General features: G+C 34.4%; 1 protein-coding gene across 2 annotated transcripts in view; it reads right to left on the reverse strand.

Moving 5' to 3' along the window:
• The window catches only part of XRN2 (5'-3' exoribonuclease 2), a 100,573-nt gene that overhangs the window by 65,413 nt on the left and 7,927 nt on the right, over positions 1-27,233 (reverse strand). For both annotated transcript variants that reach the window (XM_001373942.4, XM_016427520.2), the window contains exon 2: positions 1,178-1,305. In XM_001373942.4, the coding sequence (XP_001373979.1) occupies positions 1,178-1,305 (128 nt within the window). The remainder of the gene's footprint in view (positions 1-1,177; positions 1,306-27,233) is intronic.

Genomic DNA, 27,233 nt, shown 5'->3' on the forward strand with positions numbered 1-27,233 from the left:
TCTTACAATTTGTGATAAAAGAGAAGAAAGCTCAGCCAACCCAGAGTTTGGGGGAGTTAATTTCCATAAGTTTAGAGAATGACTAGATAAGATTTCTTGGCCTAAAATTCAACAAGAGAAGCAATCTCAACAAAAGTAAATCAAAGGTTGAAGAAAAAAGAGAAACAATATGAATGAAGAAAAGGTTAATTTGTCTAAAGAAGTGATGTGGACCACAAAAATTTAATCAACCAAAAGACTTGAATAAAATGTGGAAGAATAGATAATGCAAGATTAATACAAAAGAATAGCATGATGCTATTAGAATAATGTCAGGAGTGCTAAAGCTCAAAGTGAACTTGTGTGGACATAGAAAATTAAAGTTAATAAGGAGCATATTTTAGTAATACGAGGCTAAAGGAAATAAAAGAATGAATAGTATGCAGGGAAGAGTAGATGGTAATGACAAGTAATCAGAATCATTCAACAACATTTTGTAATTGTTTTTTGTGAAAAAGAATGATCTTTCGATTGAAAAATCCATAAAGGACTGATAAAGAGTTGAAATCTAGAAAGTAAGGACAATAAAAGCAGTCCTTGATAAGTTCAAACTTCCAGATCTAGATAAACTAGATCTCATTACACGAGGGAAAAAAAAGAGGCAACCAAGGCTTCATGGAGACCAGGTGTCATTATTTTTTTTTAATAGGTTTACTGAACAATATACCACTTATCTATTGTAAATCCAATGAGTATAATTTGGAAACCAAAAAAAAAAAAGTAATCAAAGTTAAGAGAAGCCTGATACCTATTTTTTCCAAGTCAAAACTCATTTGGAACATTGTGGTCAATTTGGTGTGCTATATTTTAGAAAGGATATGCTAGAAAGTGTGTAGAAGAGGGAAAAAGTAATAATAAAGGACTTCAAGATCTTCCCAGAGGACAGAACTAGGAGCAATGGGTAAAAGTTACAAAAAAGAAAATTTTAGGATAAGAAAAAAAATTTCCTGATGACTAATACAATTTATAAGAAGAACGAGCTACCTGAGGACATAAAGTGTTTCCTCTCACTCAAGATCATAATGCAAAGTCTGAGAAATTATTTGCTGGTATGTTGTTGAAGAACTTTTATTAAAATGTAGTTTGGTCTTGATGACCTCTAAGGTCCCTTTTCAACTGAAATTCCACAATTACTTACTTGTCTTCAGGATGTGTACAAGGATGGATGATTCCATTCATATCCAAATATAGATTATCAAACTCCACTTCATTTGGATTAGGTTTACTGGTATCAACTGGGATCTTGACGCCATTGCATTCTTTGGGCTATAAAAAAGTTAATTTACAAGTTTTATTTACAACTCTAAAAAAACATTGAGCTCTAAGGCTAAATAGAGGTTTATGTTTTTGGAATTAACATGTTGGATGACAAGAAATAAAGCAATACAAAGTAAGTTTTAATCACTAGACAGGAATCATTATCTAAATATGTCAGTCAGGAAAGCTGAATCTATTAAGTTTGTGTCCTACCAAAAAGACATGCATTGGTTTGTTTCGTACATATCCTTTAAATGGAAATACTTTTTATATACTATATAATTTCAAAGATTGATTTAACCATTGTAAAATGGAGTACCAATAAAACAATATACACACTGCTTTCAACTAGTTAACAAACAAGTATTTATAACCACATATTATTTGGCAGGTTCATTACACAAGGCACTGGGGGACAAAAAAAGAGAAAATGAAAACAGTCTCATATTCTATCATAGGAGACAATATACACATTTATAAGCATATATAGAATAAATAAAATATAATCAAAGAAGAAATGTATTTGAAGTTGAAGAAATCAGAAAAAAAATTGATGTAGAAGGTGCTACTTAAGTCAAGTCTCAAAATAAGTTTGGGATTCTATGAAGTAAAGCTGAGAAAAGTATGCATTCAAGGCACAAAGGGTAGCCAATTCAAAAGTAAAGTATTTAGAAATGGAGACAGTTGACTAGTTTCATTGGATCAGTCTAGAAAGAAAAGCATAGTGATTTGGTTCATCTCTGCTGGTAGACTCCCAAGTATTTATATTGTCTGCAGAAATTTTAAATGGAATTTCTCTTTCCATCTCTTCCTGCTGGATTGTGTTGATAAGATATGAAAATGCTGATGTAGATTTATTTTATATTCTGAAACTCTGCTAAAGTTATTAATTATTTCAACCAGTTTTTTTAGTTGGTTGTCTAGGATTCTTAAGTGTATCATCATACCATCTTAAAAAAAAAATGTTTCCCTAGTGCCTATTCTAATTCCTTCAATTTCTTTTTCTTTTCTTTCTTTCTTTTTTTTGCTATAGCCAGCATTTCTAAAACAATATTGAAAAATAATGGTGATGATGGGTATCCTTGTTTTGCCTCTGATCTTACAAGAAAGGTTTCAATTTATCTCTACTACAAATGATGCTTGCTGATGATTTTAGATTGATAGCATTTATTTTTAAGGAAAGCTTCATTTATTTCTATCCTATCTAGAGTTTAATAGGACTGGATTTTATATTCTGTCAAAAATTCTTTCTCTAACTGTTGAGACAATCATGTATTTCTGTGCTTTTGTTATTAATATGGTCAATTATGCTGACCAAAAGTTTTCCTAATGCTAAACCACATTCATTCCTCATACGAATATCACCTGGTCATTGTATATGATCTGTGTGATACATTGCTATAATCCTTACTAGCATTTTATTTAAAATTTTTGCATCAACTATCATTAGAGAAATTGGTCTATGGTTTTCATTCTCTGTTTTTGCACTTTCTTCTAGTTTAGTACCAGGAATTATTGGTACCATATTTTTATCATTAATAATCATTTGGTAGGATTCCTTTGCCTATTTTCCCAAAAGTTAATATAGCATTAGAACCAATTGTCCTTTAAATGCTACTAGAATTCACTTGTGAAACCATCTGGTCTGGGGAATTTTTTTCTTAAGGACTTCATTTATGGCTTGTTCAATTTCTTTTTCAAAGACAGAGTTAGATATTCTGCTTCCTCTACTGTTTATTTCTGTAATTTATAGTTTGGTAAATATTCATCAACTTTATTTGGATTGTCAGATATATCGACATATAATTGGGCAAAATAATTCTTTGACAATTGGTTTATTTTTATCTTCATTAATGGTGAATACACACTTTTCATTATCATTTAATACCAGTAATTTGTTTTTCCTCTTTTAAAAAGATAAAGTAAACCAATAGGTATCTTCTTGTCAATGTTTTTCATAAAACCAGCTCTTAGTTTTATTTATTAGTTTAATGGTTTTCTTACTTTTGTTAATCTCTTCTTTGATTTTTAGGACTTCCAATTTCGTGTTTAATTGGGGATTTTATGTTTATTTTTTCTAGTTTTTTTTTTCTTCAGTTGAATTCCCCAATTCATTGACCTAGTGTTTCTCTATTTTATTGATATAATTAATCATTTGGAGAGAAAAAATCTCCCACAAGTACTGGTTTAGTGTTTGGCTAAACTGTGTGTTGGCTGTGTCTTATGAATTTTTACATTTTAACTCATTGTCATCCTCATTTATGAAATTGAATGTTTCTAAGATTTGTTCTTTGACCCACTTATTCTTTAGGATCAGAATTAGTTTCCAATGAATTTTTTAATTGTTTCCCCTGCCCTTTGTTGAATATAATTTTATTGTGTTATGGTCTAAAACAAAGGCATATTTTAGTATTTCTACTTTTCTTCATTTGGTTGTGAGATTTTTATACCCTAATAAATAGTCAATTTTTGTGAAGGTTCCTTTCACAGGCAAGAAAAAGATATACTCTTTCTATTGCCATTCAATTTTCTACAAAGGTCTATCATCTCTGACTTTTCTAAATTCTATTCATCTAACTTCTTTCTCGTTTATTTTATGGTAAGATTTATCTAGTTCTGAGAAGGAAATGTTGTGGCCCTCCCTCCCTCCCCAAGTAGTTTTACTTTCTATTTACTTCTGTAATTCATTTATCTTTTCCTTCAAAAATTTGGATAACAGGGGGGCAACTGGGTAGCTCAGTAGATTGAGAGTCAGGCCTAGATACAGGAGTCCTAGGTTCAAATCTGGCCTCAGACATTTCCACAGCTGTGTGACCCTGGGCAAGTCACTTAACCCCCATTGCCTAGCCCTTACCACTCTTCTGCCTTGGAACCAATAGATGGAAGGTAAGGGAGGGAGGAGGGAGGAAGAAAGAAAGAAAAAAGAAAAAAGAAAAAAATTTTGGATAATAATCCCATCTCAGAAAAATGAAATTGAACAAATTGTCAATGAACTCTCTAAGAAAAAAATACCCAAGACCAGATGGATTCACAAGTGAATTGTAGCAAACATTTAAAGAACAATTAATGGCAATTCTATATAAACTCTTTTGGGGAAATGGGCTGAGGAATCCTACCAAATTCTTTTTATGACACAGATACAGTACTGTTACCTAAGCTAGGAAGAGTCAAAACAAAGAAAATTGTAAACAATTTCATTAATGAATATAAATACCAAAATTTTAAATAAGACACTAGCAAGAAGATAGGATTTATACCAGGAATGAAAGGCTGGTTTAATATTAGGAAAACTATTAGCATAATAGACCATATCAATAACCAAACAGAAATCACATGGTCATCTCAATAGACACAGGGATAAAATACAACTCCCATTCCTATTAAAAACACTAAAAATCATCAGAATAAATGGGTCATTCCTTAAAATGATAAGTAACCTCTACCTAAAACCATCCACAAGTATCATCTGCCATGGGGCTAAGTTAGAAGTCTTTCCAGTAAGATAAGAGTGAAACAAGGATGCCCATTATCACCACTATCATTTAATATTGCATTAGAAATGCTGGGAAAGTATTACCTTTTACAGATGATATAATGGTATACTTGGATAATCCTACAGAATCAACTGAAATAATCAATAACTTTAATAAAGTTGCAGGTTACAAAAGAAATCCACATAAATCATCAGCATTTCTAAACATTATCAACAAAGTCCAGCAGCAAGAAATAGAAGGAGAAATTCTATTTAAAATGACTAGACAAAATACCTGAGAATGTACTTGCCAAGACAAATGAATTATATCAGCACAATTAAAAAACACTTTTCACCTAAAGTCAAATCTAAATAATTGGAAGAAATATTAATTCCTCATGGGTAAGGCAAGCTTATATAAAGCTTGCTTATACAAAAATGACAATTCTACCTAAAGTAATTTACTTATTCAGTGCCATAACAATCAAACTACCAAATAATTTTTTAAATAACTCAAAAAATAATAAAATTAATCCAGAAGAACAAAAGATTAAGAATATCAAGGGAACCAATGAACAATTTTGATACTATGCCATTTGGATAAGTGTTTAATATTGATATAATGATGCTACCTCTGCTTTTTTTTATTTTAGCTGAAGTACAATAGATTTTTCTTCAGCTCCTAAACTTTATTCTATGTGTTATATTCTATTTCAAATGTTTCTTCTAAAGAATATATTGGTGCATTCAGGTTTTTAATCTATTCTGTTATCTACTTTTACTTTATGAGTGAGTTCAACCCATTTACACTCAAAGTTATAATTATTACTGTGAATTTCCATCTATTATATTTTTCCCTATTTGTCTGTCTTTAATTTGTCCCTCCTCAAAAGTGTTTTGCTTCTGAGCATTATCTCCTTTAATCTGCCCTATCATCAATCAACCCCACCTCCTTTTTTCTTGTCCTTTGCCCTATTTCACTGTAAAGTAAGATGTTTATATCCAATTGAATGTGCATGTTATTTTTTTTTAGCCAATTCTGATGAGAGTAAGGTTCTCGCATTGTCTGCCACTCCATCATCTTTAAAACCTCCATTTGCTTTCCTTTCATGATTCTTTTTTGAGATTATTTTCCCTGTTCTTCCTGTGCATACCTTTCTCACCTCTTAATTTAAAAAAAAAAAAAAAAGAATCATTCCATCATAGTCAAATCACACCTATGTCCTCTGCCTATACTCCTCACTGCCCTAATAAGGGCAAAGTCTTTAGGAGTTGGTTGGTGGTTGTCCTCTGTACTTGAAGAGGACCAAGAGGATATCACTATGCTGAGGGGGTCAATGTACAGTGTATCCAACTGTGGTTAGTCAGACCAACATATGCTCAGAACACTTCCACAGGTCAGGCACAAATAGCCATACAGAAATTTTGGATGAAAACATCTCTAAATTTGCATGTTTCTTTTGAGCTACTGAAATTCTGCTTTGCTCATAAAGCACAGTACCTTCTTTCATATAGGTATGCCATGCTGAATGGTCTTGTGCCATTGCCTCCCATGTATCCCAATCAATACCAGAGTTCTTCAGAGACCTTTAGTATGTCTCTGTTATCACTTCTGACTTCCATGTAAACACTTGCTTTATGAATTCTCTGTAAAATATTCTTTAGGCAAACATATATTTGGCATTGAAACAATGTGGCCAGCCCATCAGAGTTGAGTTCTCTACAGTAGAGTCTGAATTCTTGGCACTTCAGCTCAAGAAAGGACCTCAGTAGGCTCATGATGCAGTTGGCTGATTTCTGGGTCTGAACAGATGTCCCACCCCTCTGATGATGTAATAATGGAGGATTTGAGGTGTCCAAGTCCACCTTGTCTCTGGAAATGTCAACTAATGGGCACTCAGGGGCCATCCTAAGGTTAAGCTGTTAGGCTAAATAGAAACAGGACATAACTCCCTTCATAAGCAAGAGGCAAGGCACCTCTTTTCTGGAGATGATGGTGATGGAGACACATTTTTTGCTTTAGGGAATCTCATGCCCCCTTTGAGAAATCATTATCCTCAGAGACGTAGCCTCATATTCATTCTTGGTTAAAATCTAAATACTACACAATAAAACAAAATCCTAATGACTCCTCCCTCTGATAATTACTTTCCTTCTAATCAGAGTCTTTATATTGGGGAAGGGGATAAGAATTCCACTTGCTCTTACAGCTTACCAGGAAACAAGGAGCTTTAAGCAAATCTCTTCAATTTTCTCCTTTCAAATATAGCCAATAAAATATTTTATGGGCACATAATATCATAAAACATTAAATGATACAACATTATACATTGTATTATGTCATTATTTTAAAAGGTTATGAATAATCAGAATTATTTTATTATTTCCATAAGGGATAGTCAGGTAACTTCATAATGAAACAATGCTTCAGAATTAGATTTATAACAGAAATTAGAATTAAAATTCATGAATCAATGCTTGATATAATTAAGACATGATTAATAGGTCTAATAAAATATACATTTGAAAAAATCATACCTTTTATCCACCTTTTTAAAAAATTTAGTTTATAATCTCTCAATATCTTGATTATAGGAGAGGCTGTTGCTTTTCTACAGCATATCTTTAGAGGGGTTTGACAAATTTTACCTTTTCTTAACCAATATTGATTTTGAAACCTCTAATAAACTTTCAAATTACCTTAATAAAAAAAAAAAAGGACCTCAGTGTCCAGTACCTTCTTACCAGGTGATCTTCAGAATTTTCCTGTGACAATTCAAAAGGAAGCAATTCAGTTTTCTGTCATGGTACTGGTATACTGTCCAGTTTTTACAAGCATACAACAACAATGAAGTTGGCACAACAGCTCTGTAAGACTTTCAGTTTGATAAGCAATCTAAATACCTCTTCTCTCCCACACTTTCTTTAGAAACCTCCCCAAAACTGATGAATTCTGGCAATTAACCTCATCATCTACATAGGCATCTCTGAAAAGAATGCTGCCAAGGTAAATGAACTTATCTACAACATTCAAAACTTCATTTGTTGGAACCTATGGTTCCATGTATAGATGGTAGTACTGGCTGGTGGAGAACCTCTATTTTCTTGGTGTTTTAACTGTTAGGCCAAAATTCACACAAGCAGCAGAAAACCATTTCATATTCTGTTGCATCTTGATCTTAGAGTAACTGAGAGTAATTCTTAGGATTACAACTATTATCTTTCCACATAAGAATATAAGTATTTTAATCTTAATGAGTCTCTTATTTCTCTTTCAGGTTTACCTTTTTTATGCTTCTCTTGAGTCTTATATTTGAAAGTCAAATTTTCTTCAAGCTCTGGTCTTTTGATCAGTAATGTTTCTAAATCCTCTTTCATTAAAAACCCATTTTCCTCTGAAGGATTGTACTTACTTGTATTCTGACAACACTCTATATTGTAACTGCTTCTTTCTGGTTACTTGCAGTATTTTCCCCCTTGACCTGGAGGCCCTGGAATTTGACTAAAAGCTTTGTTTTGGGATCTCTTTCAGGAAATGATGACTAAACTCTTTGAATTTCTATTTTATCTTCTAGTTCTATGATATCAGGGTAGTATTCCTTGACAATTTCTTTTAAGATGATGTCTAGACTCTTGTCCCCCATCATGTGTTTCAGGTAGTGCAATAACTCTTAAATAATCTCTCTTTATTTTCCAGGTTGGTGGTTTTTCCAATGAGATATTTTCCATTTTCATCTATTCCTTCATTCTTTTTATTTCGTTTTGTTTCTTGGTGTCTCATGGACTCATTAGTTTCCTTTTGTCTAATTCTAATTTTGTCTTTCTAATAATAATTTGTCTAATTTGAATTCCAAGGAATTCTTTTCATTAGGCTTATTTATCTTTTCTCTTTAAGTTGTTTCCTTCAGTCTTTTTTGTGACTCTGACCAAGCTGTTGAGCTCTTTTCATGGTTTTCTGGCATTATTCTCATTTCTTTTCTCAATTTTTCCTCTACTTCTTATTTGATCTTCAAAAACCTTTTTGAGTTCTTCCAGAAATTCTTTCTGTTCTATGACCAATTCACATTCTTCTTTGAGGCTTTGCAAATGTAGTTATTTGGACTTCATTGTCTGTGTCTTGGTCTTAGAATCTGTCACCATAATAACTGGTTAGGTTCCTTTTTTGCTGTTTGCTCATTTTTCCAGCCTTTTTTTTTTTTAATTTTTAACTTTGTTAAGGTTGGGTTCTGCTCCTGGTATGGAAGGGGCAATGTCCCAAGTTTCAGGTTTTTTTCTTGCTGCTATTTTCAGAGTTTCAGGGTGGGGGCAGGGTGAGTCCCCTATATATATGTTTTTCAGTGATTCCAAAAAGGTATGATCTAAGAAGAGGTGTGGTCACTTCTCTCCTGGCCTGTTCTCTGGTTTTTAACCCAGGAAGGGACCGTGTTCCCTGTAACCACTGTTAGCACTCCTGGCCCTAGGACTTCCAGTCTCCTATAGCCATAATTGCTAGTGCTCATCCTGTCTTGGAATTGAGACCAGAGTCCCTACTCCCCTAGGAGCAACCACAAGCATTCCTCTCTGCCCTGGGATTATAACTAAGAGCCACATATGGACAATGCAACAGGGTCTTAAACCTAACTCTAATAAAGAATCCTCTGCAATCTCCTTACAACCAGTTATCTGACCTCACCCCATCCCCATCATCTACAAGCTGAGAGCTTGTTTCTCTTATCTTTTGCTGGTTCTGTTACTCTGAAATTCAATTTCAGGAATTAAAAGATATTTGGAAGGGAATTTGTGAGAGTTCTGCTGAACACTTCTCTACTCTGCCATTTTGACTCTACCTCTTCAGCAATATGTCAAATACTATAGAGAGGTCAAAGGATAAAGGACAAAGACTAAGACTTCAAATTGAAAATATTTTTGGTAATGTTGGAGAAAGCAATTTCAGTTAAATAATAACATCCCTTAACATTAATAATATAACTTAAGAGTAATGTGTAAGAGTGCATTGATGTAGGCTAATAGCTTGAAGGAATGCTAGGGCCTACTAAAGATATTTTTAAGAATGAGATAGGCATTTTGAAATGTGAGATAGGGAAAGACTAAAGAGTAGAAAATGGGGGAAATGATTGAAGTTGCAATTTGCTTGATATTATAGGAAGGGATGAGATCAGGAGCACATGTAAAGGAGAAGGCTCAACCTCATCAGTGACCAGAGTATGATTTTAGAGGAGTTGTGAGACTTTCAGACAGGAAAAAGAGGGAACTTTAGGCAAATGGTCTCGACTTTCTCAAGAAAAGGGGAGATTCTCCGAGTAAGAAAAAGGGGGAAAAAGGAAGATTTGAGGAAGGAAAGGTTAGGACAGACACACTAGGAGGAATGAAATAGATAATCAATCAGCTGATGCACTGAGGGTAGAACCTACAGTTTTAAGATAACAAATTTGTTGTGACTAGGCAGTTCATTTGCATTTCTTCTTCCAAGCTCTACTCAGTAAGAAGCAATTCAGGGTTAAGGTTTGCCCAGGGATAGATGTGGTATCAGAATAAAAAACAAGCAATTTGACAATATGTAATGAAATATACCAACTATGTAGTCAATACTAAAATAACATATACAGAAAGAACAATAAAAACTGAATCTGAATGCTATGAAATTACAATGACCAAGCATAATGCCAAAGAAATATGAGAATACAACTCCATCCTTTCTTTGTAGACAGGAAACTATAGGTTGTACCCACCTCTTCAAGAACTGCTTTTTGCTCAATCTCCCCTCTCTATGCATATCCAGTAAAAGATAGTCATATATTCGTTCACTTCTTTTACCTAAATTTGTCCTAGGTCCTGGTTTTTATCTCAAACTTATGGAAGTCTAGGATTAGCTAGAGATAAACAAAAATCTTAATTAGGATAAAGAGATAAACCACTATTGGAATGTTAAGAATTTTTTTAAGTAGGGGCTGAAAGTTATGATTTTATCAATAACTTTTTATCTGATAAAAAATCCATAAATTAGAGAAAATAGAGAGGATATAATCTTTCTTCCAGTCACTACCCTCCTCTTTCCCCCCTTTTTCTCAGGAGATTTAATTAACTTTCAAGATTTAATTAGGGCGATGTTAAGGCCTTCAAGTCTAAATGGTGCCTTTTCTCCCTATTTGATAAGTTCATATTAGACAAAAGTTATTAATATAATCACAAAAGCTCAGAATATCCAAATAGAAAATCTTCTAACATTCATACAGATGTCTGGCTCTCTGCCACACACTACATATGTCAGGCTTAGTTGATGTACTAGTTAATACTGTTGAACTGCTTACCCCAGTCACCTCTTTTAGGGGCTTTGTTTTAGGAAATGGTGCTTTGGGAGAGATATGTTGGAATATAAAGGTGATGCAAAACAAAAATAACAAGAAAAAAACTTAATGGTTTTAAATTAAAGGACTTAACTTGTGATGTAAAAAAAAAAATTGAATAAAAATGTCCTAGTGTTCACTGAAACAGATAACTACAAAATCATTAGGAAGGTGAATAATCTAATTAAATATGGAATTTTGAGGGCTATTTCTGATCAGGGTATAGGAAAATAATTATCATCAGAAGCAACAAATTGCTTTATTTATAACATATATTCTGAATATTTTCAATAACATGAATTTCTCAAATTATTAATGTGAATCTAAAAAGTAAATTCTTTTATCTAAAATCAATGTAAGAATCTTAAAACATTCTATACCCTTGGGAGATGTCAAAATACAAAATGAGCTTGGGTAGGAGAGGAAAGCTAAAGATAACAAAAAGGGATCTGTTTTTAGTAATAAGATGGAGTGTTTCAAAAGTTCAAGGATACATCTATACACATGAAAATCTAAAGTTCCTTACCCTTGACAGCTCATTCAACTCCTGAAGCCTCTCCCTCTAACTACCTGGTTCCAAAATCTCCATATTTAGGGAAAAGCTCAATTCAGTCAGGTCCTCTCCAGACTATACTTCTGATCCTCTCTGATTTCTGCAATGTTTCTACAGTGGGAACCTGTATCTCTTATTCATTTCCGGCTCTTTTTATATACTGTAATCTATCAACAAAATTAAGTTCCTTAAAGGAGTTAGTCCATTTTTAAGCTTGCATTTGTACACTCAGTTCTTAGAACATTGCCTAGTTTTATTAATTTATTAAGTAAATATTTGATAAGTATTTGTTGATTTGATATAATTCCATTGCCACTTCTATGAATTATATTCCTTCAATGGAATACATCCATACTCTACAAAACTTAGTGGATGGCAATAATAATAATAATAATAATAATAGTTGGGATTTCTATAGTGTTGTAAGTTTTCTTAAAGTGATTTATCTGGGATAGCTTAAAGCAGTGAATAGAGCAAAGGGCCTGGAATCAGGAAGACCCAAGTTCAAATCCAGCCTCAGACACTAGCAAGTGACCTTGGACAAGTCATTTAATCCTATTCACTACATTTCCTCATCCCTAAAAATGAATGGAAGAAGGAAATGGCAAACCATTCTAGTATCTTTACCAAGAAAATGTGGTCACAGAGTTGAACAAAACTAAAATGAATGAACAATGTTTTATACTTTCACTTCATTTGATCCTCACTCTAAGAATTACTAAGGGCAAAAAGCCAAACAAAATTATTACTCAGCTGATGAATATATGTATCTCACTTGCCTAGAAACCTAGGTTCATGTTATGATGAGGTATCTGAGAAAGACTATGATAAAGGACAAATATCCCTCCAATGATTTCTGATTAATCCCAGGATTAAATGACTTCTACTAATTTCCAATTGGAATTTTCTTCATATACTACTTCTATCTTAGCTCTAAAATTTATTATTACAGTTGATATTATGGAGGGATAAAATATGCTTACGTTATATTAAATTCAATACTATTCTTTCTTCAGTAGTTTATACAATGTGGACAAGAAAATTACCGTAGCAAAATAAATGGCTTAATATGCTCTATTTAAAATGCAAACCACCTTTCTTAAAGGAGTACATGAGTATATTAAATATTATACAATTCAAAATTTTAACCTCTTTTCTTTAATTACATTTCAACTTTAAATATAAAAAACAACTAGCCCTAGTTTGGAGGTCTCAATGGAGAAGGAGAAGAGAGCAGAGAAGGTAATTGATTTATCCATTTATTGCTCAGACCTGGTTCCTGTTAAATCACCAGGGCCTTGGAAGATATTCTCTCATTAGCCATTTACTGTTGAATTAATGTATCTCAAAAATAACTTCTACTTAAAAGATTCTATTTCTTAAAAATTCACTCAAAAATATCACATATTGTCAAACTGAATTTTAAAGTGTTTATGTTAATATTTTTTTAAATTAGCATTCATCTAAACATCTGCACTAAAAAAGTGTAATCTTTGTGAGTGGTCTTGCCTTCATTAAATTGGAAAAAACATCTTAAAAAAAGATTGTCTAAAACTTTCAATCCAGTCTTTCCTCCATTCAAAGCTGCTTGTGATCTTCAAAGTGCAAGGTCATCCCTGTACTCAAACTCTAGAAGTTCCCTATTAATTATAAAATTAAATATAAACAACATCTCTACTATGTGTACTGTGCTATATATATGTATGGAGGCATTATGGAGGCATAAAGCTGTATAATTGGATATGACAATTAAGGGGTCAATGGAAACTTTGGATATGGTTTATTTGGTGGAATGACCAGTAGGTTACCACTAAAATAAAATATTGTATACATTATCAAACAATGCCTCTTTGTTACAAAAAAAGGGTTCAGTCTATAGAGGGAAAAGAAAATGGCAAACAAGAGAAAGAAAGTAATGTACAGAAACATGAATAAGAAGCCATATTTGTAGAAGAGGGACATAGCTATTCTTTTCTGGAAGGATAGCACTGAAATGTTTGAAAAATTCTGGGAAATGGTGTAGTACAGAGAACTGGATTTTAGTCAAAAGGACTCAAGCTCAAATTCCAACTCTATTACTTATTGCTATGTGACCTTAGGAAATAACCTCTATGAGCATGTTCCCTCAACTAAAATCAAGAAGCTTGGAACATATGACCTCTAAGACCTCTTCTAATTCACTATGATCTTATATTTTGCTGAGGAGAGGATAATCAAGGCTTTGCTGAGGAGAGGATAATCAAGTGTTGTTGTTTTAAGCATATGGGGAACATAAATGGGCTAATTTTGAAGATAAGGAAACTAAAAGTTTTCCAAGAGGTCATAAAAATTCTGGTTAACACTTTAGCCTGAATGGTGCAGTGGATAGAACTCTGGACTTGGATTCACAAAGACCTAACTGACTTCAATCCTGCCTCAGACTCCTACCTGCTGTGTAACCCTTGGTAAACCACTCATCCACTCCAGTCTCAGTTTTCCGATCTGCAAAATTGGGATGATAATAGAACCTACATAATAGGATAAATAGATAGATGATAGAGAGATAGACAGATAGATATCCTTTTTTCTTCTTCCACTCACACAATTGCTACCCTGGTATACTCTCATCATCTTGCTCCTAACAATTACAATAGCCTTCCGTTTGGCCTCCTTGCCCAAGCTTCTCCTCACTCTAGTCTATCCTCCATTCAAAGCTGCTTGTGATCTTCAAGTGCAAGGTCATCCCTGTACTCAAAACTCCAGCAGCTCCCTATTAACTACAAAATTAAATATAAACACCTCTCTTTGCCATTTACCACCTTTACCTCTCCAGTTTTCTTACAATTATTCTCCCCAGACCCCCATCCCTACTGCCACACACAATGATCCATCAACATTGATCTTCTTGCTATTCCCCATACATGACACTTCCCTGCCTTTCCACCAGCAGTTCCCCATGCCTACAATGTTCTCTCCCATCTCCATCATTTGGTTTCTTGCAAGACTGAGCTCAAATCTTTACTTCTGAAAGACTTTTTCTGGACCAACTATTCAATAAATCTACTGATGTAATTCAAGAGGACCAAAATTACATCATTATGTTGGGACCAATGTACAATGTGTCCAACTATGGCTGATCAGATCAATAAGAGCTCACAAGCCCTATTATAGGCTGGGCACACATACCCCATGTGAATATTTGGGATGGTGATGTCTCTTAATTTACACATCTCACATTTCTTTTGAACTATTGCAATTCTGATTTAATCACAGAGTACAGTACCTTCTTTGATTCAGGCACACCAATGTTCCCCATATCTCACAATCTATAACAAGTTTCTTCAAAGAGACCTATACAGTGTGCTCATATCATGCTTCTTCTGACCAGTGTGAGCACTGGTAATATTGTTTTGTAATATCAAGTGAATTATTCTAGGTTCACCTAAGATGCAATCAAAAACATTCTGCCCAAGACACCCTGCTCTCAAAATGTTCAAATTTACAGATGATATCCTTCTCTCTACCTGTATCAAGTCCTGGAATATTACAAGACCTTCTAAGTGAAATGCATGGAAATTTCAAAGGAATTTGTCTGAACAATCACATGAGAGGAGGAAAAGTGGAGATTTTTAAAAATATACATGAAAAGACAATGACATGAACCAACAGCTATCAATGATATGTCTATAATATACATACAATGAATATGGGCCAAAATCAAGTAAGAGCAGATTATGTTGTATCTTATTTGGACAACTTTCCAATAATACCAAACAGATGACTGACTGCCTAACAACAATAACAACTAGCATAGTACTTTAATATTTGCAAAGTCCTTTACAAATATTATTTCATTTGATACTCAACAATCCTGGTAAGTGTTCTTACTGTCCTTATTTTAAAGATGAGGAAAATAGGCACAGAGTGGCTAGGTGACTAGCTCAGGGTCACAAAAGTCTGAGGCCATATTTAAACTTGGATCTTCTTGACTCCAGGGGCAAATGATTCTCCATTCTTCTACTTAGCTGTCTCTTTTTATACCAAAGTAGTCCTTTTACATCTTCCTAATTAACTCACCAGTGTCTCTTCCAAATCTTTTCAATCCCTCCTCCCCCACCCTCTCAACTAAAAACTTTGGCCTCCTATTTAACTGAAAAAAATTGCAGATGTTTTGCCCAGAGCTTCCTATTCTCTTTTCTCCTTCCTCTTCATTTCATATCACCCGTTTGTCTTTTGTCATCATCTCCTTCTTCACCACTATCTCATAAAGAGGTAGCTCTTCTCCTTGCCAAAGCAAATCCTTCTACATGCACATCTGATCTTTTCTAGCAGATGGACCTTTGATACAATGAGGAAACAAAACTATCACTTTTGGTAGATAATATAGTAGACAAAGCCCTAGAGAATGAATTGAAAAGCTAGTTGAAATGATTAACAAATTACAAAATATATAAAATCCACACAAATCATATCAACTCTCTCACTTATCTTAAATCTCTATCAGTCTCTTATCTGCTTTCCAAATGCCTATCACAGGATCCACCAATCTCCATTTATTATCATCCTTTACCTATCCTGCTTTTTATAATAAATGCCTCTACTTTTTTCCCTCTCACTTCCTTCTTATCTCTGCAATCTGGCTTCTGACCTCTTCATTTAACTGAAACTGCTCCCTCCAAAGTTATCAAAAACTAACTTAATTGACAAATGTAGTGGCCTTTTTTCATTCCTCATTTTTCTTGATCTCTCTGCAATCTTAAGACAATTGATCACCCTCTTAACAATTTCTTCGAAGATTTTATAACATTGCTTTCTCTTAGATATCTGACTACTCCTTTTCAGTCTCTTTTGCTAAATATCAATCCAGGTCAAGCCTGCTAACAAGTGTCCCCCATGGCTCAGTTTTGGGTCCTTTTCTCTCCATATACTATTTCACTTAGTAAATGCATCAGCTCCTATGGATTCAGTCATCATCTCTATATTAATGATTCTCAAGTCTATTTATCCAATCCTACCCTCTCTAATGACTTACAGTCTCAAATCTCTAACTGCCTATTGGACATCTTGAACTGGAATGTCCTATAGACTTCTTAAACTCAACAGGTCCTAAACTGAACTCATTTTTGCCCCCAAACCGTTCCCTCTTCCAAGATCCTCTATCACTTTTGAGGATACTGCCATTTTTTCAGTCACCCAGACACACACAACCTAGGTCATCACTAACTCCTTACTCTCCCCTCATACTTCATATCTACTCTACTGCAAAAACCAGTTTATTTTACCTTCTAATATATCATGTACACATTCCTTTTTCTTCTTTGAAACTGCTACTACTCTGGTCCAGGGCTCATCACCTCATTCATGGACTATTAAAAATAACCTACTCTACAGATTTATCTCCCTGCCACAAGTTTCTCCCCATTTCAATCCATCTTCTGCTCAGTTGTCAAAATGATCTTCCCTAAAGCACAATTCTGACCATGTCAACCACTTACTCATTCTAATGGCTTCCTAATTCCTATAGGAGCAAATATAAAATGCTGTTTGGCATTCAAAGTCCTTTATAATCTGGTTCCCTCCCCTCCCTTCCAGTTTTCTTATACTTTACATATTGCCATGTACTCTTTGAGATTTAGTGGCATTGACTTCCTTGCTTTTCCTCAAACAAGCTGGGTATTTTCAGAAGATATCCCATGTCTGGAACACTCTACTTCTTGGCTTCCCTGATTTCATTCAACAATCTAGCTAAAATCTCACCTTCTATGAGAAGCATTACCTGATCCCACTTAGTGTCTTCCTTGCATTGATTCTCTCCAATTTTTCCTGTTTGTATCTTGTTCTATACTTTTATGTTGTCTCTCCCCTATCAGACTAGAAGTTCCTTAAGAAAAGGACTATTTTTGCCTTTATTGGTATCCAAAGCACTTACCACACAGTGCCTGTCTTTATTTTATTGCCTGACTGACTTGCCCAGAAGCAATTCTAAATTTATTTTATTCCATGAGTAGATCACACTAACCCCTCAATTGAGGACCATGAAAAAACTAAGCCTCCTCTTCTCCCATTTCTTCCTCTCAAAAACTCCTTAAAATTATAATGGCTGGCATTTATAAAGCATTTCAAGAGTTGCAAAGGACTTGTTTTATATTATTTCATTTGATTCTGGAAACAGAGGTAAAGAAGGGATAAGAGCCTAGAGCAGAATCACATAACTACTAAGTGCCTGAGGCAGAATTCAAACTCAAATCTTCCTAATACCAATGTGTACTAAGCTACCTATATGTATCAGTCATGTCCCACTCTAACTTCCTTTACCCTAGTCTGACAAGTGTAGCTAAAGTCAACCTCTACATATACACTTGATCCTATGGCTTCCCATCTTCTCCAGCAGTGCTCATCCTCTATCATCCCTATCTCAAATTCTCAATTCTCCCAATCAACTAATCCCTCCTCTATTCCTTCAAAGATACAAGTTCCATTCACCCATGGGGATGGGGGAGGTAGGGGAGGTGGGAGCGGCAGCCTAGACTTGGCCTTACAAGTCTTTATCATCTAATATTTCTCCTCCCACTGTAAATCAAATTCATTCACTCTCCCCAAACCTTTGCAATTCAGTTTCCTGCATAAATCGACTGATGGCCTAAAATTATTAACGAAATCTTTAATCACCAAATGTAATAAGTTTTTTTCTCAGCCCAAAACTTTCTTGATTTGAAGGAGAAGGGGGAAATGTTAAGAGAAAGGGAAAGGTGGGTTATAAGCTTTATATAGCATCTCCTATGCGCCAAGTACTGTGCTAGTGACAAACAGTCTGAGCCTCACAACAACCTTGGAAGATAGGTTCTATTATTATCTTCATTTCACAGTAAAGAAAACAGAGAAAAAACAAAGGTTAAGTAACTTGCCCAAGGGTAGTTGTAAAGTATATGCAATTGGATTTGAACTCAGGTTTTTCTGAGTCCTGACCCAATACTCTACCTACTGTACCACTTAACTGCATGACACTGCTGATCACCCCCTATTCCTAAATATGGTCTCCTCTCTGGGTTTTCATACTCCTCTTAGTTTACCTCCTATCTATATGATCACTACTTATTAGTATCTTGCTAGATCATCATCCATATAAAATTCTAACTGTTGATGTACCTCAAAGTTCTGTCTTGGGTCTTCCCTTTCCCAACTACACTCTGTCTCTTTTCTTGGTAATGTCCAGATCCAGTGGATTTAACTATCATCATTATGCAGATGATTCCTAGATCTATCTAGCCCTTGTCTCTCCTGAGATTTAGCTTCATCTCAACCATTGCCTATTGGACAATTCAAACTGGATGTCCTAGAAATAACTTAAATTCAACATTATCTAAAATTAATTCATTCATCTTTCTCCCTTCTTCCAAATTTCCCTATTTCTATCAAAGGTCTCACCATCCTCACAGTGTCTCAGGTTTATAATCTCAGCAGCACTCTAAACTACTCACTTTCCCTCACCCACATCTCCAATCAAGTGAACAAGTAATTATTAGGTACTTATTATATGCTAAGCACTATGCTAAGTGCTTAGATATAACCAAAACAAAACCACAGCTCCAGCCCATCAAGCTCATATACTAATGGGGAGAAAAAAAATAAGCCAAAAATTTTATACATACAAAATGAATATAGAATAAATAGTAATTCATCTCAAGTGGGAGTAGAGGGTGAGACTTGGACACTGGGAAAACTTTCTTGCAAAAAGTGGGATTTGAGCTTAACCTTGAAGGAAGGCTAGGTCAGAAGGTGGATAGGAGGAAGAGATTTGGGATACAGAGGATAATAAGATAAATTTGCTATTTCTAATGTCCCAAAATCTTCTGCACCAATACTAACATCTTCTCCCCAAAAATACAGCTAATATAGTTCAGGCCTTCATCACTTCTCACTTAGATCACTGCAATAGCCTCCTAACTTATCTCCCCTTCTCAAAGTCTCTCACCATTCCAGTACTCTTTACTCACTATTGTAAAAGTAATTTTTCTTAAGCATTGATTGATCTGATCATATGACTGCAGGCCTCTAAGATAAATATAAATTTCTGTTCAGTGTATAAACAAACCCCTGAGCTATCTAGCCTTTATCTTTCCAGACTCACTGGGTACTACTCCAATTGTTCTCGTCTATAGTTCTCCTTAACTGACTTAGCTGAGAAACTTACCTAATGTTTAAATGAAAAAATTAAGATTGTTAGCGGAGAGCTCCCTCTTATCTTCATTTCAGTTCACATCATTCAGATGCCTTATCTTTCATCCCATTTCACATGAAGAAATGGCCCTTCTCCTTGGCAAAGCAAACCCCTTTTTATAAGGACAAATGATTTCATTCCATCTGTTCTTCTCCAGAAGATTCTCCCCTATATCACACCCAAATTCACCTTTATCTTCTAGAGGCAGATGCCTCTCTTTAAGTTGCTTTCCTATTGCCTACAAACATATCCCCCAAATACTCAAAGAAAAAACCCTAATTTTTCCTATCCATCAGTATTAGCCTACTAGACATCATCCACTGTTTACCCTTTGTAGCTTAATTTATAACAGGTATGGGACCTCAAACTTTCCCTCTCAGAACTAGATAAATCCAACCAAAAAATAAACAAAGAATTTAAGGAGGTGAATAGAATTTTAGAACAGGTAGGACATTTCTCTAAAGTGAATTGAATGGGAATAGAAAATAAACATATAATTTTTCTCAGCAGTACATAGAATCTTCACAAAAATTGATTATATATTAGGCCATAAAAGCCTCACAACTAGGGGCTCAGTAGATTGAGTAAGCCCTAGAGATGGGAGGTTCTGGATTCAAATCTGGTCTCCAACTCTTCCTAGCTGTGTGATCTTAAGCAAATCACTTATCCACCATTGCCTAACCCACACTGCTCTTCTGCCTTGGAAACTATACACAGTATTTATGAAGGTTAAGAGTTTTGTTAAAAAATAAAAAATTAAAAAAAGAGTTTTGTTGTTTTTTTTAAGCATCATAACTAAATGCAGACATTAAATGAATGCTTTTCTGATCATAATGTGCTAAAAATTACATTCAACAAAGAGCTATAGAAAGACTAAATATTAGTTGAAAATTAAATCATAAAAAATGAGGTCAAATAACATATCACAGAAATAATAATTTCATTTAAAAGAATGATAAGGAGATAACATATCAAAATGTATAGGATATAGTCAAAGCAGTAACTTGGGGAAATTTTATATCTCTAATTGCACACATCATTAAAATAGGGAAAGAACAAATCAATAAATTGAGCATGTAACTAAAAAAAAAACCCTAGAGGAACAATAAATTAAAATTCCCCAACTAAACATCAAATTGGAATTCCTGAAAAATCAAAGGGCAAAATTCCTTAACTAAAAAGCCCCAGGACCAGATGGATTCACAAGTTAATTCTATCATACATTTTATAAAACAATTCTAATACTGTATAAACTAAAAATGGCATATCATTTATTCTAATACTATATAAACAATATAATAATACTATATAAATTAAAAAGTAAAAATTGCTGAAGAAAATCTACCACATTCCTTTTATGACACAAATATAGTGCTGATACCTAAAGGAAGAGCAAAAACAAAGAAAGAAAACTATAGGCCAGTGATGGCAAACTGATGGCATACAGAGCATTCTGTGGGCACACTGCTACCACACCTCACTCCCCCCAGTTCATTGTTAGAAAGGGTGGAGCTGCTCCCCTCCCCCCTGTGCTTGATGACATTTTTTCACACACCCTGCCCCTCTGCCCAACAATCCAATGGGAGCACACAAGGAGTAAAAGTGGGCAGTTCACAGGATGAGCTGGAGGAGAGCAGAGAGCTTGAGTCATCCCCAAGGAGGGGGGCACAGCATGGGGTCTGGGGAGTGGATAGGGCCATCTCTAAAAGGTTCGTCACCATTGCTATAAGCCAATCTCCTTAATAAATAATGATGCAAAAATTTGAAATACTAGAAAAGAGATTAAAGCAGTATCTCACAGGGCTCATACAATACTATAAGGCAGCAAATTTTATACCAGGCTGACAGGCATGATGGTTCAATATTAGGAAAACTATCAGCATAATTGACCATACCAATAACAAAACCAAGAAAAACTATTTGATTATCTCAATAAATGCAGGAAAAAAACTTTTGACAAAATATCCAATCCTATTAAAAATACTTGAAAACACCAGAATAAATGGAGTTTTCCTTAAAATGATAAATGGCATCTATCTAAAAACCATCAGTTAATGTCTGTAGGAAGAAGCTAGAAGCCTTCCCAATAAAATCAGAGGTGAAATTTTTTTTATCACCACTATTATTAGTGATGACATTATCATCACTACTATTCAATATTATACTAGAAATATATCTATAACAATATCTACATTGCTACAGGTAAAATATCTAGAGAATTAATAAAAGAAAAAGAAACTGAAGGAATTAGAATAGGCAGTGAGGAAACAAAGTTATTACTCTCAGCAAATATGATGGTACACTTAAGACAATCAACCAAAAAACTAACTGAAACAAATAATCTTAGCAAAGTTGCAAGATACAAAATAAACTCATAAATCATTAGCATTTCTATATTCTATATACTATGAACAAAGTCCAAGAGAAATCCCATAGCCCACAAAACCTACAGGGAGGAGGGTGGAGTTCCTACTTGCCATGACAAGCCGAGGAACTATATGGACACAATTACAAAACACTATTCAAATAGTCAGATCTTAACAACTGAAAAAATGTCAATTGCTTATGGGTAGCCTGAGCCAATATAATAAAAATAAGAACTTTACTTAATTTACTATTCAGCACCAGACCAATCAAACAACCAAAAAATTATTCCTTCTACTATAACAAAATTCATCTAGAACAAAAAGTCTAAGAATGTGATCAAGCTGTATCAGATATCAAAATGTATTATAAAGCAGTAACTATCAAAACAATCTGGTACTGGCTAAGAATAGATCAAAGGAATAGATTAGTTACACAACACAGTAATAAATGACCATAGTAACCTAATGTTTGTTAAACACAAAAATCCAAGGTTTTGGAGAAGAACTCAACTAGCTAAAAAAAACTGCTAGGAAAACTGGAAAATAGTGTGGCAGAAGCTAGGCAAAGACCAATATTTCATTCCATGTACCAAAATAAAACTAAAATGGATATATGACTTAGAAATAAAAGGTAATATACCATAAACAAATTAAAGGAGCATAGAATAGTCTACCTGTGAGACCTATGGATAAGAAAAGAATTTATAACCAAAAAAGATATTTAAAAAATTACTAAAAAGCTTTTGCACAAACAAAACCAATACAACCAAGATTAGAAGGAAAACAAACTGGGAAAAAATTTTATAGCAAGTATCTCTGATAACTCATTTCTCAAATATACAAAATCAAATTTATAAGAACAAGTCATTGTATTTCTCAATCAACAAATGATCAAAGGATATGAACTGGCAATTCTCAGAGGAAGAAATTAAATCTGTATTTAGTCATATGAAAAAAAAAAAGCTCCAAATCATTATTCATTACTGAGATATCATCTCAATAACTAAAAATTATAAATGTTGGAGATGTGGGGAAATTGGACTACTAATACACTGTTGGGAATAATAAACTGATACAACCATAATGGAAAACAATTTGGAACCACATCCAAAGGGCTATAAAACTATACATACCCTTTGACCCAGCGATATCACTATCTGGTCTATAGCTGTGAAAGACTTAACTATTATCAGCAATGCAAGGATCCAAGATCACTCCAAGACCCATGATGAAAAAATGCTATCCACCACCATAGAAGGAACTCTTAAATGTGTGATGTGTCTTTCTTTCACAATATGACAAATATGGAAACAAGTAGTACATGATAGCACATGTATAATCTATATCAGATTACTTGCTGTTTTGGGGAGGGGGAGCAAAAGTTAAGGAATGAGAGACTGTTGATTGCAAATTGTCAGAAAATGTTAAAATTTGCTACTACATATAATGGGGGGAGTACAATATTACTGGAGGAAAGAAATCTATGACAGATGCTTCCACTTCCTTTCCTCTCACTTTTTTCTTAACTCTGAAGTATGACTTACAAACTTATATTCAACTAAAATCTCTCCAAAAATATCAATAATCTCTTAATCCTCAAATCTGATGGCCATTTCTCAAACTTCCTCCTTTACTTCTCTCCAAGTCTGACACTGTTGATCACCCTCTTTTCTCCTTGAGACTTTCTTCTAAATTTTTGTGATATTTCCTCTCAGTTTTCTTCCTATCCATCTGACCACTTTTCTCAATTTCTATTGCTGGATATTCATGAAGGTCACACCCATTAACAAGGGGTATCACCCAACCCCAAATAGTCCTGAGACCTTTTCTCTTTTCTTTCTATAGTATTGCACTTTGTGATCTCATTGGTTCCTATGGATTCAATTAGATTAGTCCAGACTTCCAGTCTCTCATCTCCAAATGTTTACTAGACATCTTAAACTGTGTGTTCAGATATCTTGATCTCAATGTCTAAAATTACACTAATTATCCACACTACCACCCCCAAGTCTTCTCCTCTACCTGACTTTCTTGTTAGTTGAGGATACTAGCATCCTCCAGAAGTTACTCATGCTCCCCTCTCTCCTGACACTTTCACTACCCTGGTATAGGACTTGATTCTATTGAAATAACCTGCTACTTGGTTTCCTGAATTCAAGTCCCCCTCCCCCAAGTTTAAACTCTACTAGGTTGTCAAAGTCGATTTTTTAACCCTTATCTTCCATCACAGAATTGTACAAGTATCAATTCCAAGGCAGAAGAGGGGTTAGGGCCACCCAATTAGATTTCAATTACTTGCCCAGAGTCATACAGCTAAAAAGTATCTGAGGCCAAATCTAAACCCACTCCAGGCCTGGAATTCTCTCCACCTAGCTACCCCTCTGACTTCTCATGGTCTCCATAACCTAGTCCCTTCCTAGCTTTCTAGTTTTCTGAAACCTTACTCTCCTCCAAATACTTACTTTGCAATCCAATTACCCTGGCCTCTTGATGTTTCTCATATACAAACATTACTTCACCAGACTGTGGATTTTCCCTATCTCCCTATTCTCAGAATTCTCTTCTGTCTCATTCCCATCTCGTAACTTCCCTAACCTTCCAATCTCTTGTTACAGTTGAGGATACTAGCAATCTCTGTTAAAGTCTGTCCTCCTAAATCTTAGTATCTTTCCTCTGAGATTACTTTCAATTTATTCTGTATATATTTTATCTGAATCTAGTTGTTTATGCATTGTCTCCCACATTCAACTGTAAACTCATTGACAACAGAGATATTTATGCCTTTCTTTGCATCCCCCAGTACTCACAATGTCTGGCTCACAGTAGTTGTTTAATAAATGCTTAGTGATTATTAATCAAACCGAAATGGTCTTCTCTCCATCCTTCACATGATACTCCATCTCCATGAAAAAGCACAGGCCTATGCCTCCTTCCTTATCTCTGCCTTATAGATTCCTTCTTTTCCTTTAAGATGCAGTTCAAGCAACATCATCTTGTATAGTCTTCTGTATGAAGTCACTTTACATCTTCTAATCCTCCACAACTGCCAGTGCTCTTTATCCCAATATATTTAAATATTCAGTATATTTTTGAGGTTTACTAACTTTATATTTATGCAGTATTTTTACATATTTTATATATTCTCCATTAGAATGCAGTAGGATCTCATTTTACATGAATAAGTTCTAAGACTGCTGAAAATCATGCTTAATAGAAGACCTCATCAATAAGTATTTCTTATGCAAACATAACTAGACACTTTACAGATTTTCTTAGATTTATCAGAGCTACCAGTATCACTACTCTTCTGCTTTAGGGCCATTGTTAATAACTAGCATTAATGAAACAAAGAGAAGCACTGCTCTCAGATACAACTTATTAATGTGAGAACTCAAGACAAAGACTGATGGGGGAGTCAGGAGCATAAAACAATGTAATGATTCAAACTAATAACTCAAACTGAGAATAATTGGACAAACTGTTGCAAATTTACACTTGGGAGAAAATGGCTTAGAATTTGCACATAATTTTTTTTATTTTATGTATGTTCTTTTTTTTAATTGTCAGTCACATAGACTTGAATTCATGTGTGTTTAGGTCAAGTAAAATGAGGTCCTACTACATAAGCTCTTTCAAGTAGGGATTGTTTTATTTTTATACTTGTATACCCAATTCCTGGCACAGTGCTTTGCAAATAATAGATACTTAATACTTGCTGATTTGCAAGCCATTTCCCAATTGATAAATGGGCAAGGGACATGAATAAGCAATTTTCAGATAAAGAAGTCAAAACTATCAATAAACACATGAAAAAGTGTTCTAAATCTCTTATAATCAGAGAAATGCAAATCAAAACAACTCTGAGGTACCACCTCACACCTAGCAGATCTGCTAATATGACAGCAAAGGAGAGTAATGAATGTTGGAGGGGAAGTGGCAAAATTGGGACATTAATGCATTGCTGGTAGAGTTGTGAATTAATCCAGGCATTCTGGATGACAATTTGGAACTATGTCCAAAGGGCGCTAAAAGACTGTCTGCCCTTTGATCCAGCCATAGCACTGCTGGGTTTGTACCCCAAAGAGATAATAAAGAAAAAAAGACTTGTACAAGAATATTCATAGCTGCGTTCTTCGTGGAAGCAAAAAATTGGGAAATGAGGGGATGCCCTTCAACTGGGGAATGGCTGAACAAATTGTGGTATATGTTGGTGATGAAATACTATTGTGCTCAAAGGAATAAGAAAGTGGAGGAATTCCATGTGAACAACCTCCAGGAATTGATGCAATAAAAGAGGCAGAACCAGGAGAATCTTATACAGAGAGACCCATACACTGTGGTACAATCAAATGTAATGGACTTCTCCACTAGCAGCAATGCAATGATCAAGGAAAATTCTGAGGAACTTATGAGAAAAAAATGCTATCCACATTCAAAGGAAGAACTGTGGGAATAGAGACACAGAGGAAAAACAACTGCTGGATCACAAGGGTTGATGGAAATATGATTGGGGATATAGACTCTAAATGATCACCCTAGGGCAAATATTAATGGTATGGAAATAAGGCTTGATCAATGACACATGTAAAACCCAGAGGAATTGCACCTCACGTCAAACTATGGGAGGTGGTTTGCGGGAGGGCAGGGAAAGAACATGAATCTTGTAACCATGAAAAAAATATTCTAAATTAATTAAATAAAATGTTCAAAAAAATTATTTTGGTTGGAGAAGATTCTGAAAAAAAAAATACTTGCTGATTTGCTCAGAGTGAGTTTGTAGGCCACCAATACTACCTCTTTTCCATGTTAACTTGTGTCCCTAGTACAGAGAACTATATATAGATATACCTCTGTTCCGATATTTAACTCTACTGATGCTTTAACCTAAGTGTACATTTATCCCTTTTATATTTCATCGAATTTAGATCTGCCAATGATTCTGTCAAAAATAAAGAAGTAATTTTTACTCTGAGGCTGAAATAAATCCAAATTTTTTTCTCAACAC

The sequence above is a fragment of the Monodelphis domestica genome, chromosome 1 (genome assembly GCF_027887165.1).
Source record: "Monodelphis domestica isolate mMonDom1 chromosome 1, mMonDom1.pri, whole genome shotgun sequence".
Taxonomy (NCBI): Eukaryota; Metazoa; Chordata; class Mammalia; order Didelphimorphia; family Didelphidae; genus Monodelphis; species Monodelphis domestica.